Genomic DNA, 15,749 nt, shown 5'->3' with positions numbered 1-15,749 from the left:
TACTTGTTTAAAAGTATACTTGGAAGGTGTTGTGGGAATGGAAGGGAGGAGACGCCAAGAAAGATTCATGTAAGTTAGTTATGAAGTAATTAATAAGCTTAATCCCAGCCCCTAAACCTGATGGATGAGGTAGGCTTCAGGAGAGCCGAAAAGTTCAACAGGCACCAGCAGCGCCCTCAGGCAGCCGCTGGGAAAGCGCCTCCTCAGTCTTGCCTCCCTGCTCCTCCCTCTCCGCCCCCCCCCACCGGAGGCGGCGCGACCAGCCTCCGCTTTCCAATGCTGGACCAGCCTTGGCACATGGAAGGAGCCGCGCTCGCTGTGCCAGCCTCGCCGATGCCAGCAAGCGGAGGGAGCAACAGTAGCCACGGGGGCAGAGGCTGGCCGCTCTCTCCCGTGCGCCGCCTTCGTTTCCCGCCTTGGGCTCGGTGCCTTAGTCCCGTTCTGTCCCCTCCGTAGCCCCAGGGACTGCAGCCTACCCTCCTCTCCTCGGCTTCCTTTGTGTGTGTGTGTGTGAGTGCGTGTGTGAGGGGAGCTGAGGCGGCGGCGGAGGTGGAGTCGCTGGCTTCCTCGCTTGTCAAGACTGAGGCGAAGGGAGGGGAAAAGGCGAAGGAAGGAGCTGGTGGGGCGGCTCTAGTCTCCGGGAAGCCTTTTCTCCTCGGGCAGAGAAAAAGGAACTGGACTCAGCGCCGGGCCCTTCTTCGGGTAGCCACAGCGGCTTTACCCCCTCGCGGAGGCTGAAAGGGGCACAAGCAAATCACCAGCAAGAACAGCAGCAGCAGCACGTTATTTGGCAGAGCGGTAAGCCAAGCCCAGGCAGCAGCAAGAGCGACTGCTATTGCTGCTGTTTTGCTCAACGCAGCTCCAGCACTTTGCAATGGGTTGGGGGCTGCAGCCCGAGACCAGCAGCAGTACCTGGGCTAGTCACTAAAGTACCCGAAGGAAGGAGGATGGCCACATCTAGCAACTCCAGTTTGTCCGGCTCCTCGGTTTCCTCTGGTAAGGGTTTTTTTTTTTTTAAAAAAATCCCCTTATGGCAGAATTTTATATTATGTGCCGATTCCCTTTTGCATATCCCAGCCGTCCGAAATGCAGATTTATTTCGTGTGTGTGTGTGTAGGAACCTGACTGTGGCGACCTCCTTCCTATTAAGTTATTTTCCTTCTCTCTCTCCCATTCATACCTCTGAATCTGTGTTCAGATGCCTTTATTCCACTTTGCGTACAAAAGGCCAGGGGAAATAAAAGAGAGATAAGGTGAGATGTATGTTTTCCTTGGCTGGAAGTAGAGCAAATGTGAGAGAAGTCCAGCATCCTAAATTCTCTACCCTTTTTGTCCATTCATGGTTGTATTCCAGGTTTGTAAGAGGTTGCTGAACCCATATCCTGATTCCTGACTGTTAAGATCTGGTCCATAAACAACATCATGGGAAAAATGAAAGATGTCAGGGTTATACCTACACACATTTACACCTGGCTCAAACATAAAGATGCATAAAATTGCATTTGGTTGTATCCAGCAAAGTCGTATTCAGAGCACACTGGTTGAAATTAGTGGACATGAATAAAGTCCATTTCTTTCAATGGGTCTACTTTCAGTATGCGTTAGTTGAATACAACTCATTCTCTTTTTATTGCTTATAATGCTAGAGCACCAACAATATCTAAAAATATCTGTGCTTGGCTGAGCAGTTCCTTCCAAGTGTGATTACACCTGTTCAGTTACCAAGTCTTATGGAGCAAGCAGTGCAACCTAGTTTCACATTCTTTCTTCATTTTCTAACATTGACTGGATAAGTGTGTGTGATGCATGCAGTGTTCAGTCAATTTCTTACCTGACTTGTGCAATTTTTGATTGTATATTTTCAGGGTGGTGACTAGTAGTGATAGGCATGGAAAACAATGCTTATCAAATACAGAGGAAGACAATACAAAGTCTAGTAGAATTCTTATAATTCTGTTATTTGCTGTAGCTTATGGGTATCACGAAGATATTTGAGAGAAATGTTCTTATACCAGATGGCTTGTAAATGCCTTTCCAAAGACAAAAGGTGGACAGCTGACCTCCCAATTCTGGGTTTGTTTTCTCAGAAGTAAGTCCTACTGATTTCAGTAGGACTTATTCTCTAATAAGTATACATAGGATAGCAGTTGTATGATGGAATCCTGTGTATGTTTACTTGGAAATAAGTCCCATTGTGTTCAATGGGGCTTGTAAGTATGTTTAGGACTGCAGCCCAAGTTAAAGGTTGTGTCTTACTACATTGAGTACTCCCACTGTAAAGGTTCAGTAAGGAATTTTGTCACCTGCTTGAATGCTTTGGTTGTTAATAAAATTAGACATAAGCTTCTCCTTTATTTCAAGTTGTAAAATTTAGTGCTAATAGAAAACATCAATGTGTATGCAGAGGTGCTTATGCGGACAAGAACTGGAACAATGTTTTTCACAGATTAAAGCTGTATGTAGTCATTATCTGAGAACAGATTGTTTAAAAGACCATTGGGCAGGTTAAGAACGTAAGAACATAAGAACAGCTTGCTGGATCAGGCCAGTGGCCCATCTAGTCCAGCATCCTGTTCTCACAGTGGCCAACCAGGTGCCTGGGGGAAGCCCGCAAGCAGGACCTGAGTGCAAGAACATTCTCCCCTCCTGAGGCTTCCGGCAACTGGTTTTCAGAAGCATACTGCCTCTGACTAGGGTGGCAGAGCACAGCCATCATGGCTAGTAGCCATTGATAGCCCTGTCCTCCATGATATATGTTCTCACTATAGTTCTCACTGATACAGGTTCTCACTATATGCTGTTTTCTGAAATAAAAAAGAAAACCCAACACCCTAAATGTGATGAATCTTGCATGTTCAAAATTGTAAGATTCACATGATCAGAGGTAACACATATTGAATCAAGAGAAATTCAAGTTACTGTGGTGAGTCCAAAATAAAGAATTTAAGATCCTGAAGTTCATGTTTCACATGAACCAGAACCTCAGAATCTTCGTCATAGTCAAGACTCTAAAACCTGATAACCCAAACTCCCTCTTGTTTTTGATATTTGTGAACCCAGATAAGGTAGATTGTTCATTTGTAATTAAATGTATAGTTATGTGCAATATCCATTCTTTTTCCCAATAGTGTATCGAATAAACAGAGTTATTTTACACGAAGTTAGGCCCATGGACATTCAACAGATACTTTGGCATTTCCTAGCTTAGTGACTGAACCTGCAGTTCAGTGTGAAAAATGTATGCTCTGCCACTATAACATACAGGAGGCTTACTTATATGTCTTTACATCAAAAAGCAGATCAAGACAATTCACAGTAAAATGAGGATAATGGGTAGTGCTGTGGAACTGAAAAAAGAGGTATTTAGGCCTCTTCCAGATGACCTATTTATTCAGCATTTGTACTGATTTACTTGCACAAAGCTTACGTGGAGATTAGACTGTCCAATCTTTACTGAGCATTTGTTCTGATTAGTTTATGGGGCAGTTATACGACAATGAGCATTCATCCTTGGAGGGTGTTATTCATTCCTTGCTTTTCAGTGCATTTTCCCATCAATTTCTAGTTGCAATAAGACCTTTTTTAAAAAAGTGGATTTATTGTGCTTGGGTGACAGAGCACTTTAATCTTCTTTATTTGTGCAAATCTAAATTTCCAAGATATGTGTAAATCTCTCCCACAAAATAGTGATAGTCCCAGAAGCATGTTGTGTATCATCCATAATATATAAATTAAAAGAAGTCTAGCCTTGGGAGATTAAGGAGCTGGGGAAAAGACCTTATGGTGGCAATGTACCTGAGAGCTATTAGGGTGAAGCAGCCATGGCATAAGACGAGTTGAGAGGAATGGAGTCTTTGGGGTATTTTTTGAAAAACATATCTTGGAATCTTTGTGACATTTAAATAATAATGCCTCCTGTTGGTGACATTGCACCATAGGGCTCAAGATCTGTGTAATGATATAATGCTCTAGCATATGAAAGATTAACTAAATGTTGAGTAAATATTCAAGAGCTTAAGGCAACTAGACACTTCCCATCTGTAAATATTTTTAAATATTTTCCTTATGTTTCTACTCTTAAATAGGACTTATTTCTCTTCCTCATTGTGTCAAAGTTTTGAGTTCTACATTGTTCTATGTTTAATGGGTTGTCCTTCCTCATTTTGGAGTGTATTTTTCCTCCAACAGAAATAGATCTAATAAAAGATATAACCACCATATCTGTTTCATATTCTTTTCAGTTAAAATGGCACTATTTTCCTCCTGGAGTGATGTTTCCAACATCAGTGGTCCAGCGTATTTGACTCCGTTATAGCTGCATTTTGTCTGTCTGTGGTTTTATTTCTCAGAACTCAGCAAGTTTTTGAGCATTTTCTAATGGCATCTAACTACACAGTCCAGCTTTTAAAAATGAACAACCATAGCATATTTGGGTTTAAGAAGAATAATTTTGGAGATGATATATAATTATTTCTTCTAATGTGGCTTTCCATCATAAGATACTCTGCTTCATGCAGAAGGGAACACATGTTCTGTGAATAACAGTACAGAATCAACATAAAGTACTGCTCTTACTATTCTTACTACTGTTTTGATCGATAGGGTCATTTCTGCATTATTCTGGAAGGAATTAAGAATTAGTAGGAGAACTAGGGTGAAGATTTGGGACATCCACTCCACATACAACCTGCCAACTGTGCCTCAAAGATTGCGCTATATATTTATAATTGGAGTAAAATGAAATTATATAGTGGGTCCTTTTTTGTCTGGAGTAATTAGATATGCTTTCTAAATCATAGGTGAAAAGCAGATTTGTTAGATGGCTCAGGGCAGGAGACCAGAAAGAATGGCACTCTTGCAGTTTCTCTTTGGCTGTTTGTTGACAATCAAACACAGGTTGCACAGGTAAAACTGATTTGGAGGTCTTGTACAACAAATCCACTTCCCCAAAAGATTGGACTTTTTGCAATAAGGAATGTGAGAGGGAAATACACTGTAAAGTGTGGGATAATGTTTGATGCAGCAGCATCTAATCTCACCGCAAACAAATCGGAATGAATGCTGAGCAGACTGATTGTCTGGAAGTGACACTAGTGGCTCAAGTCAGCTATCAAGTGTGACTGGGAAACTTTTATAAAGATTTGGGACCTGCTGTGGCCTACTTTTCTAAAGAGATAAGAGGACAAAATGTCCTGTTTTTGCCACATACCCATTTGACATCCCTCAGGATACCACTTCAACATTTGCTGTGGGCTTGATCCTAACAAGTTAAGGTAGTTTTGTCATTTGGTTACTTGTCAGAGAAGAATTACAACTTGTCCTAGGCAAATAGTGTTAAATTACAAGGCAGGATTCTTTTATTCTGAATGTGTTTAATTAAATACTTGTTTGGAAAATGTAATATTTAATAGTCACAAAGATGATTTACATCTGCATATGTTTACTACCTACTCCTATAATTGCAAATGTCATTTTAATCACACCTAAACACTTTCTGTATTAGTGTACTTTAAAGATTTAGGTTATAAATAAGCATTGCTGAGAGAACAGAAATTGCTCAGGGAGGTATCCATGCTGTTCCCTATCTATCAGTCATCATCTTGATTCTTCTTTTTGTAATTCCAAAAGGCATGAAATTATTCTGTCTTCCACTTGATGTATTTATAGCTAGCATGTACTGCATAGATAAAAGGTCTGAGCATTCAGGTGAAAAATTGTGTGCTACTTGATATGGTAGCACACAATGTGAGTTAGTAGTTTTTGCTCTGGTGTATGGTACAAGCAGTTCAACTTGTTGCCTGATCCTGTGAATTGCTGCACAGATACAGGGTCTTGTACAATTGGCTGCAAGTGTTCTAGCTGCAGTACAAGGGCACAACCTGGCCTTTTTCACTGATACCAGGATCACATCCATGTAGGGAATCTTGGTTTTAAAAAAAGTTTCCTTTTTAGATAAGAAAAATGCATGCAGTAGCAAATATTTAATTGAACCGGTAACTTTTGTGACAAATTTGCAAGGCGAAAGAGCTTCTTTTGGCGTGTGACATAAGCTGAATATTACTGCACTACTTACCAGATACAGGATGCTTGTTAGCTGTTTTAGGACATAACATGATTTTGCAGCCAAATTGTAGTAGCTGATTGTGGCAAACTGTGGCAGCCAGGCTTCAAGTTAAACTATGCTATATCTGTATTTTTTAGGATTTAGTTGGACTGTTAAATGCATATTACAGACCAAGGATGTTGTGATGCTCTGTGGTGTCTCAAGAGCTCCCTGTGTGCCCTGGTTTTTCTACAAATCCTCTCAGCTATACAAGGAGGTTAAGTGAGTCATCCCCATTTTAGATCAGCTAACATACAAGTTGTACAAGAAATTAGCATGTGAAAATAAAGGAATACAACCATTATCTAAATATAGCTGGCTTTCCTCTGGCAGGAGGAGCTGGTGGAGGAGAAATGTGGTTTCAAATAGTGCTTTCAGTCTGCCTGCGAAAATGTATAGAGAATGAGACATCTGGGAGGGTGGCAACAATTATGAAACTCTAATTGATAAAACCAGTTCTCAGGAGCCCCTGCTTTACCCTTGAAGAAAGAGGCCCCAATGCTGAGCTGGCATTAGTTACTAAGAGAGAATCTGCCCTCTTACAGGTTAGTATACCAGCAAAATTACCTTAAATTTCTAACAGTAGTCTAGGTGCACTTATCTTATTCTCAATAAAACCTTATTTTGTGATCTACAAATCTTCTTGAAGTTAAGATGTGAGCAGCTGAAGTAGGATGGTTAATGTTAGGGTGTTCCAATGTTTACAATGGTGGCATTCCTATTCTAATTCTACTTATGCACTCTGAAGCAAATGGGTTTGGGTGGCCCCACTGTGTTGTTGAGGAAGTATGATTGGTCTAGTAGAAGCCTTGACAAACTAGCTTGCATCTCTGGGCAGTAAGGGTCTCAGGGTTGCCAGGTGTCCAGTTTTTACCTGGAGACTCTGGATTTTTGGGATCCTCTCCGGGTGAGTCACCTTAATCCAGAGTTTGGAAAAGTTACTTTTTTAAACTACAACTCCCATCAGCCCCAGCCAGCATGGCCACTGGATTGAGCCGATGGGAGTTGTAGTTCAAAAAAAGTAACTTTTCCAAGCTCCGCCTTAATCTCTGGACTCTCAGCTTTCATTTTAAAAAAATTAAGTTTCTAGGTGGTCTGGTTCACGAGATATACATCCAAACATCAGCCCTCCCCCTTCGCAACTTCTATGAAATGATCTCTTAGCTGGCTGCTCTAAACCTTGCCCTTTCAGCTTTGTAGCCAAGAGGTGAAGTCAGGGATTGACATGGGATTTCTTGCCCTCTAGGTAGTACCTAGGCCCCATTGCAAAGGTAGAAGCTGTTGGTTTTTTCCTGTTTATCTGAAAGTCTCATAAATTGAGTAAGTATATAGCTTTCAACACTACCAAAAGTCATTTTTTCTCTTGCGTGCAGGAGTCAAACAAGTTTAAATTTTCCTGGGCATTTGAAGAGGGCAGTATTTTGAAAACCTGCCCAATATGAAGCTTTAATACAATACTTGCTTTTCTGGGAGTAAAGATGCAATGCTAATCCCACATACCCGGAGTAAACCTCATTGAATTCAATAGGAAGGGCTTACTTATGTATCACTGCTTTTATTATGTAGGAAACTAATACTGATTTTTAAAAAAAATGTTACGCAACAACCAACTGGTTTTGACAATAAACTATTAAATGGGGTGTATGTATTTTTACATCTCCAGTGTGTGCATGTATATGGAGTCTTCCCAACAACTCTGCGAGGTAGGGTTGGTGATTGGAAATCAAGGCAGCTCACAACAAGAAATAAATTCCTTTAAAATCCGATACCATAAAAACAAGTATAAACAGTTGCAAAACAGCTTAAAGTGGTATGATTCTGAATTTTGGGTTGAGTGAGTGAAGTTCCTTATCACCTGAGGCTGCAGCTCTGTGCATGCTTCCCTGTTTGAATAAGTCCCATTGAATACAATGGGACTTGCTTCTGAGTAAACAATCATAGGATTGCACTACAAATATCTTTACAGGTTGTGTAAATAATAAACATCTTTGACAGTCATGCTTATATAAATATTTCTTCATCCTATGTCCCAATAAGTATCTGATTCCACACTATGGTTATATAGTATTACTTCCTCTACATTTTAAGTGTGCCCTTCTTCCTTGGCCTGTTCATGGTTCCCCTCTGTTGTTTTCATTCTGAGGGGCAGATTAGGCTGAGAGATGGTGAGTAGCCCACAATCACCCAGTAAACTTTATAGCTCATTTCCATTTTAAAAACTTAAAACAGTTTACATACAGGCAAAGTTTATTAAGTAGATCCAAACAATGCATTTAAAGCACATCCATCTTGCATTTAAGGCACATGACATCCCCCAAAGAATCCTGGGAAGTGTAGTTTCCCCCTCACACTTATTACTCTCACCACCCTTAACAAGCTACAGTTCCCATGATTCTGTTGTGGGATTCATGTGCTTCAAATGTGTGTTTAATATGCTTTAAATGAATGGTGGGTCTGCCCTAGGTATGACGTGCAATTTTAAAGAATTTTTAGAACAATTTTAAGATACTTTTTTTAAACAGGGAAGGGCTGTAGCTCAGTGGCAGGTCATATGCTTTGCATGCAAAGGACTAGGTAGGAAGTACTGGAAAGCCCTCTGTCAGAGACCCAGGAAAACCACCATCTATCAGAGTAGACAGTACCAAGCTAGATCAAGGTTTCCTAATTTGGTGCCCTCCAGATGTTTTGGACTCCAGCTCCCATTATCTCAGACCATTGGCAATGCTGGTTGGGGCTGATGAGAGTTGGACTCCAACAACATCTGGAAAACACCAATCTGGAGAAGGCTGGTATAGCACATTTTCCTATGTGAAGATTGGTTTACAGTATGGTTTGCCTGGATGAATCTTTGATGAGGATGAAAGGGATCATTCCTAATTCAAAAGCTCTTTGTAAGTTCTCCATCTGTTCCCCTTGGTCTCAGACTCTGATGGCGACCTTAAACAGAGCTTTTGAATTAGGAATGGCCCCTTTGGTCTTCTTCAAGGATTTAGCCAGGTGGTGGCAATGGAAATATAGGCAATTCCTTGGATGTAATAGGAGAAGATTCCATTTACATAATAAGTAGCAATTGAGAGTTTCTGGAAGTCACATTGGCTTTTCCAACAAAAAATTGATTGGATAGTTCTTTTCCCCTCAATTTACTTTGCCTTCTTCAGTGGGTGCCAAACTCTAGTGGTTATATAGCTTTTCCTTTTTAGAAATCCTTCTATGTTATATAAAATGAAGCAATTTAAGACACCGGTCAGATACTGCAATAGCTCAATATATGTGTAGCTCAGGAAAATGTATTTATATGTTTCCACTTATATACTGCCTTCTGCAATGTAATTTTTTCCCCTTCTCCAGCCTGTGGTTCTGTGAAGGATGAAACTTGTAAAGTAATTATTCAAATATCTTGTGCATTAAGAGGAAATTTACCATTTAAACACAAGACTTTTCAGAGACATACTTTAGAAGTATGTACTTGGTTCCTGTTGCAGTCAACAGAAGCCATGTGTGACTATGAAAAAAACTGTATTTTTATCTACACAATTTCATTTTGCTGTTCAGCAAACAACAATGCTTGAGCAGATTTAATTTAATATTAACAATATGAATAAACAATAGTAATTGTTTGTAAGAAGCTGTGATGGTATTAAGGATTTTGTTTTCATATTGCAATGTTGGGAGATAAATGCACAAAAAAGAGGCCCCAAATCACAATGAAGTAAATGGGCATCATATTACTAAAGAAAATGTACCACATCCCAAAGCTGGTAAAGTTCCAAGGAAATTCATATTGCATGCTATGTTAATGGGTCCAGGTATATGGCTTGCAAAATGAGTAAAAATGGCTATGGCAGAATGAGGCTACACCATGCCCTAAGGGCCTTACCCAGAAGTTCTTCTCTTCTAGCATTTAATCACTAATAACTTAATATACTTTCTAAAACCCCATTCTCACTGAGTCTTGGTAACCAATTAGATGTTACCAACTGAAGGTTTGGCACAAAGTAGAAAGTGAGAATAATTCCAACACTAGGCAGCCAAATCCCACATGACTATGTTTATTTTCCTGTGGGGATCCTCTCCCACCATAGTAACTGCTACCAAGGATCATCTGTCCCTGATCCAAACTATAAGAGATTCTCCAAAGACTAAAACTGTACTGCCCAAATACCATACCATTATTATTAACACTTCTGTTTAGAAAGATAAATAACGTTGGGGGTATCGCATCTCAATACTACAGGCTGATTAGCTGCACAAGTGCAATGTGAAACTCAGTGTTTTGAGCAGCACCAGCACCAGGCATGACTGGGCCCTTGGGCACCAGCCTGCTCCGGGCCTGCAGCATTGTAAGGCTAAACACTCGCACCCAATACAGGCAGCACAGGGTTTAAATAAGCCCACCCCACTTACCTATTGTATCATTCTATCCGCACACTGCACGTGCACGCCTGCCATCACCCAAGATGTTGGTGGAGGCGTCAACCCCTTAGGGATGCCACTTCTGCCATTTGGGGTGAAGGCAGACCTGCATGCACAGCGCACAGGGCATTCGTATTGATGTGCTGATGCGACAGGTAGGTGGAGTGAGTGGGCTTATTTAAACCCTGTGCCACCTGTATGGGGGGGTGGCAGGGGGTCCATGGGAACTTCCGCTTTGCTATCCATGGTAGTGTTGGGTTGCTGAGTCTTGCAGCCTGATGCTGCTGTGCCCAACGCTGCCATGGATCACAGAGTGGGAGCTATACCATCTCACCCTAAGGAGGGGCCCTCAGCAAGGCCCAACCAGGCAGCCTGCTGGCACCGGCCCTGGTTTTAAGTTGTGATTTATTTGTAATTATACTTCCTGAAAAGGCTACTTGCACATAAGGGTGTGTACAGACATGGATATCTTTTTTAGCTAGAGCCTGTATGGGTTTCTTTAAATACCGCTCCACAGTATGGCATGTTAAGTTATAAATGTATATTTATATACAAACAATTCATAGAATATTTAGGGTTGCCAGTTCTCTGGTTTTTGCCCAGAGACTCCAGCTTTATGGGGTGCTCTCTGGGTCTCAGGGTGACTCACCTTAATCTCCGGACCCTCAGCTTTCATTTAGTTTCTAGGTGGTCTGGTTCATGAGATATACACCAAAAAGTCAGCTGCCGCTCCTTGCAACTTCAGTTAAATGAGCTCGTAGCTGGTTGCTCTAATCCCACTTTTCAGGTTTGTAGCCAATAAGTGAAGTCAGGGTTGTGATTGACAAGTCAGAAAACTTGTTTTTTCCTGCTTTTCTGAAAATCTCATAAATTGAGTAAGTATGTAGTTTTCAGTCTTTTTCTCTTTTGTGCGCAGGAGTCAAACAAGTTTAAATTTTCCTGTTTGAAGAGGGCAGTGTTTTGAAAACTTTCCCAATATGCACCTTTAATCCAGTACTTGATTTTCTGGGAGTAAAGCTGCAATGCTAATCCCACGTACCCAGTGTAAACCGAATTGAATTCAATAGGACTTACTTTTGAGTAGATGTGGTTAGGATTGTGCTGTAACTTGATAGGGCTTCTGAGTGAACATAGCAAGGAATTGTTTGTGTTGTAAATCTTTCTTTCCTGCTCCAATCATATTTTTAAAGCAATTAGGCAGGGCTTACTTAGGTATCACTGCTTTTATTATGTTGGAAACTAATACTGGTTTTATTTTTTTTAAATGCTCTGCAATAACCAACTGGTTTTGACAATAACCTATTATATGGGGTGTATGTATTTTTACATCTCCAGCGTGTGTGTGTGTGTATGGAGTCTTTCCAACAAACCTGTGAGGTAGGGTTGCAGACTGGAAACCATGGCAGCTCACAATAAGAAATAAATCCCTTTAAAATCCAATAACCGTGTTCATGGTTCCCTTCTGTTGTTTTCATTGTGAGGGGCAGATTAGGCTGGGAGATGGTGAATAGCCCATGGTTGCCCACTAAACTTTGTAGTGCATTTCCATTTAAAAAAAAAATTAAAACAATTTACATGCAGGCAAAGTTTATTAAGTAGATCCACACAATACATTTAAAGCACATCCAACTTGCATTTAAAGCACATGCCTTCCCCTAAAGAATCCTTCCCCCTCACAGTTATTGTTCCCACCACCTTAACAAACTACAGTTCCCATGATTCTGTGGTGTGATTAATGTGCTTCAAATATGTGTTGAATGTACTTTAAATGAATGGTGTGGATATGCACTAGCTATGATGTGCATTCATTAGTGAATTGAAAATAATGTTAAAAGTTACTTTTTAAACAGGGGAAGGGTTGTAGCTCAGTGGCACGGCATATGCTTTGCATGCAAAGGTCTAAAATTCAATTTCTGTACAAGACTATTTGCTGGAATCCTGGAGAGCCAATGCTAGTCCATGCCATCAGTAATGAGCTAGATGGTACCAAATAGTCTGAGTTGGTCTAAGGCAGATGCCTTTGTTCTTAAAAATAGGAAGAGACCCAAGGGCCACAGTGACTCTAAAAATTATTTATGTATTTTATTTACAACATTTATATACCACTTTATTGTAAAAACTCTCAAAGCGGTTTACAGAAAGAAAACAATAAAATTATTGGCAAAAACAGTTAAAGATAGGTATTTAAAAACATTCAAAATAATAAAACCAACAATGAGTTAAAAACAGATAAAAAACACAATAGCTTCGACATGCCTGGGTAGGCTAAACAAACATGTTTTTAGCGTGTGCTGAAAAGAGTACAATGAAGGTGTTCGCCTAATGCCAATAGGCAGGAAGTTCCAAAGCGTAGATTCTGCCACACTAAAGGACTGATTTCTTACAAAAGCAGAACAAGTACTATGTGGCATCAGTAACATGGAAAGCACTCCTTGAACTTGGCCTGGTATCATGCCACAGTATTCTGCACTAACTGCAGCCCCCAAAACAGGTTGTGTGCTATGGCCAACAGCTCCCTGAACAAGATACTAGTGGTTCTCCTCTGAGGTAGCAGCCTGAATTTCATCATCTTTGAATTCCTCCACCATGCATTGCAGAAGTGTTTTAGAGTGTCACAAACCCTTGAAAAGAACAAAATGCTATCTTTTTTGCAGCATGATTCTGTGGACATTTACTTAGAAGTAAGCTCCATTGAGTGCAGCAGGACTTACTCCCAAGCAAGTGGATTGCTGCCATAATCTTGTTACACAACTCATATTTGGTTAAGGGTTTGGTCAATGAATGCTTTGTCTTAGGTCATTATATTGAAGGTGTACTGGGTAACATTTTATGTTGCAATAATGGTAATTGTAGAAAATCAAAGTCTTTATCTTTTCCAAATTGCAGTGTGGACAATGATTGGCGCAGTTACTTGGAAGAAGTTATTGTTATCCTGGTTTGAGACTTTTAGGGTGGAGGCAGGGAGTCATCTGTACCTTCTTTGAATGCCTTTGCTTTCCTTCTTTCTTATTATAGAAATCAACAGAATTATATGTTAAGTAGAGCTATGGGGTACATTAATATTACATGAAAAGCTTTTGTTGCAGTGAAGTATAACAGGAATCTACAATTCCATACACATTACAGAAATTGTCAAGGAAGCTGTGCACTTCATTCTCTCTGATTATCAATAACTGTTAGGAATCATTATCCATGCCTGTTCTTTTTATGTTTAATGGTGAGTGTAAACTTTAGTTTATATTATATTTACCATATATTGTTCAGAAATTGTAACCTAGTTCTCAAGGCATGTTTTCAAGGTTCCCCTGCCACTATTAGCAATATGTAGTGGTAATAATGTAAGGAGACACTGTAAGTCACTGGTGCATGTGGTAACAGGTACAGTGTGCACAGATTACAAGATTTAGTTCAGACTCTGATTTGGTGCCCCATAAAACAACTCAATTTGGTGTGGAACAATTTGGAGGCTGCCCACTTCAGGTCCAAATCCCAGTTAAGAAAATCTCAAGCTTTGTGCCTCTTTATTCACTATTGTGGGGATTTTACATTATTCTGTTTTACATGATTTGATAAAACTTGCAGGTATCATAGTCCCTCCTGAGTGGATAAACCTGTCAAATTGCAGACAAACCACTCCAAATGTTTTTGTGATGAACACCTTTAAAGTTTTTTTCAAAAAGAAACTGTCTATAGCTTAGGTTCTTAGGCATGGTAGCCCTTTCTGAGGGGTTGAAAATTGCCAAATTTCAGAAGGATAGCTGCAGTCATTTTCCTGGAAGGACAGCATGTATAATTTTGATGTGGTTAAAGTAGGATTCATATAATCTCCCGTATCGTTTTCAGGGCAATTTGTTTGAAAATAGCATACATCAGAGAGGTGTCTCTAGGTAAGAAACCTGCCAAATTTCAATTTGTGATAAATACTTTTAAAGTTTATACTGGGGGAAAGGATTCACTTCCTTCCCTGTGGTTTTGTGGGCAATGATTTCAGTATTGAAATGGCTACAAAATGGTAAATGATTTTTGTATGAAAAGAGTCCAGTGATGCTCCCACACGGGATCTTCTTGTGGACTTGGTGCTGCTCATGCTTGGATTTATTTATTTGTTTGTTTGCAGTGTCCAAATGACTTTGTTGTCATCAAAATGCCAGCCTGTACTACTTTGTATAATCCAGATTTCCCATTATACCGGAAAATCAAACAGTAAGGCCACATTCACACCATTCATTTATTCCACTATTATTCCACTTTAAACAGTTGTTTCTGTTTCCTTTTCTCCTCACAGAGCTCTAGTACTCAGAGTGGTTTAACAAACAATCTCTCTTCCAAGGGAGCTCTGGAAATTGCAGATCTGTGAGGGTAACAGGGCTTTCCTAACAACTTTCAGCAACCTGAACAAACTACATTTCCCAGGATTCTTTGGAGAAAGCCATGACTGTTTAAAGTGGAATAAATGTCTGGTATAATTGTGGTCTAAAAATAAGTTATACATCTGCAGTTACTGCTGATGTGAAAACTCCTTATGGTACTTTTATGGGAGGGGCATGGTTATGCAGGTGGTGATGATTCAGTGGGTGGCATCTGTTGACACACCCCTACTTCCATTTGCTCCTCACATGAGCAGATGTGCACAAGACATGTAATAATAAAAACAAATTGTGGCTGCTTAATGTTGTGAGAGAGCCAGAGATCCAATCATGTCGGTTAGAGGAGGCATGGGAATCAAGTCAGTTTTGAGCCTTTTCTTTTTTTTCCTTCCAAAATTCTCTAAGAGTTTCCTGCAGCAGGAGGAAACCCTGCTGCACAGAATTTTTAGAGAAGATGGGAGGAGGGAGGGGTAGAGCAGGAAGAGCCACATGTTCTGTGCCACCTTTTGCCATGTTTTTCAAAGCTCTCCAATACTGGAGATTCTTAGAGGTTTGAAGAGGCTCAGGACTGATTTGATTCTCCTCTCCTCTCAGCAGTGTGATCAGATGTTGCTTTTCAGCTGAAGTTGATCATCCATTGGAGAAGGTTAAATAATTATCTTAATTTACAGAAGGCTGGGCATGTGTACACACCCCACTCAGAGCACTAACAGTAATTTCCGAAAGACTGAGGCCCATCATTGGAACATAGAAAACTTGGAGCCAAAAGTAACAAATGCTGTCCGTCTTCCTAGCAAACTGTTTGAGAATCCTTCTCTAAAGTATTGATTGCAGTTTCCTGAATGATGTGTATATTCACCTTGAAA

General features: G+C 40.3%; 1 protein-coding gene across 2 annotated transcripts in view; it reads left to right on the top strand.

Moving 5' to 3' along the window:
- Window positions 1–257: 257 nt before the first annotated feature.
- CHN2 (chimerin 2) overlaps window positions 258–15,749 on the top strand; it is a 222,132-nt gene continuing 206,640 nt past the window's right edge. Inside the window, exon 1 of one of the 2 annotated variants that reach the window (XM_061585590.1) lies at window positions 258–996. In XM_061585590.1, the coding sequence (XP_061441574.1) occupies window positions 948–996 (49 nt within the window). In that variant the 5' untranslated portion in view covers window positions 258–947. The remainder of the gene's footprint in view (window positions 997–15,749) is intronic. The other variant, XM_061585589.1, reaches the window with a different exon arrangement.

This window comes from Rhineura floridana, chromosome 10 (genome assembly GCF_030035675.1).
Source record: "Rhineura floridana isolate rRhiFlo1 chromosome 10, rRhiFlo1.hap2, whole genome shotgun sequence".
Classification (NCBI taxonomy): Eukaryota; Metazoa; Chordata; class Lepidosauria; order Squamata; family Rhineuridae; genus Rhineura; species Rhineura floridana.
The sequence above is the reverse complement of the archived record's forward strand: the minus strand, read 5'-3'. Positions and strand labels throughout refer to the sequence as shown.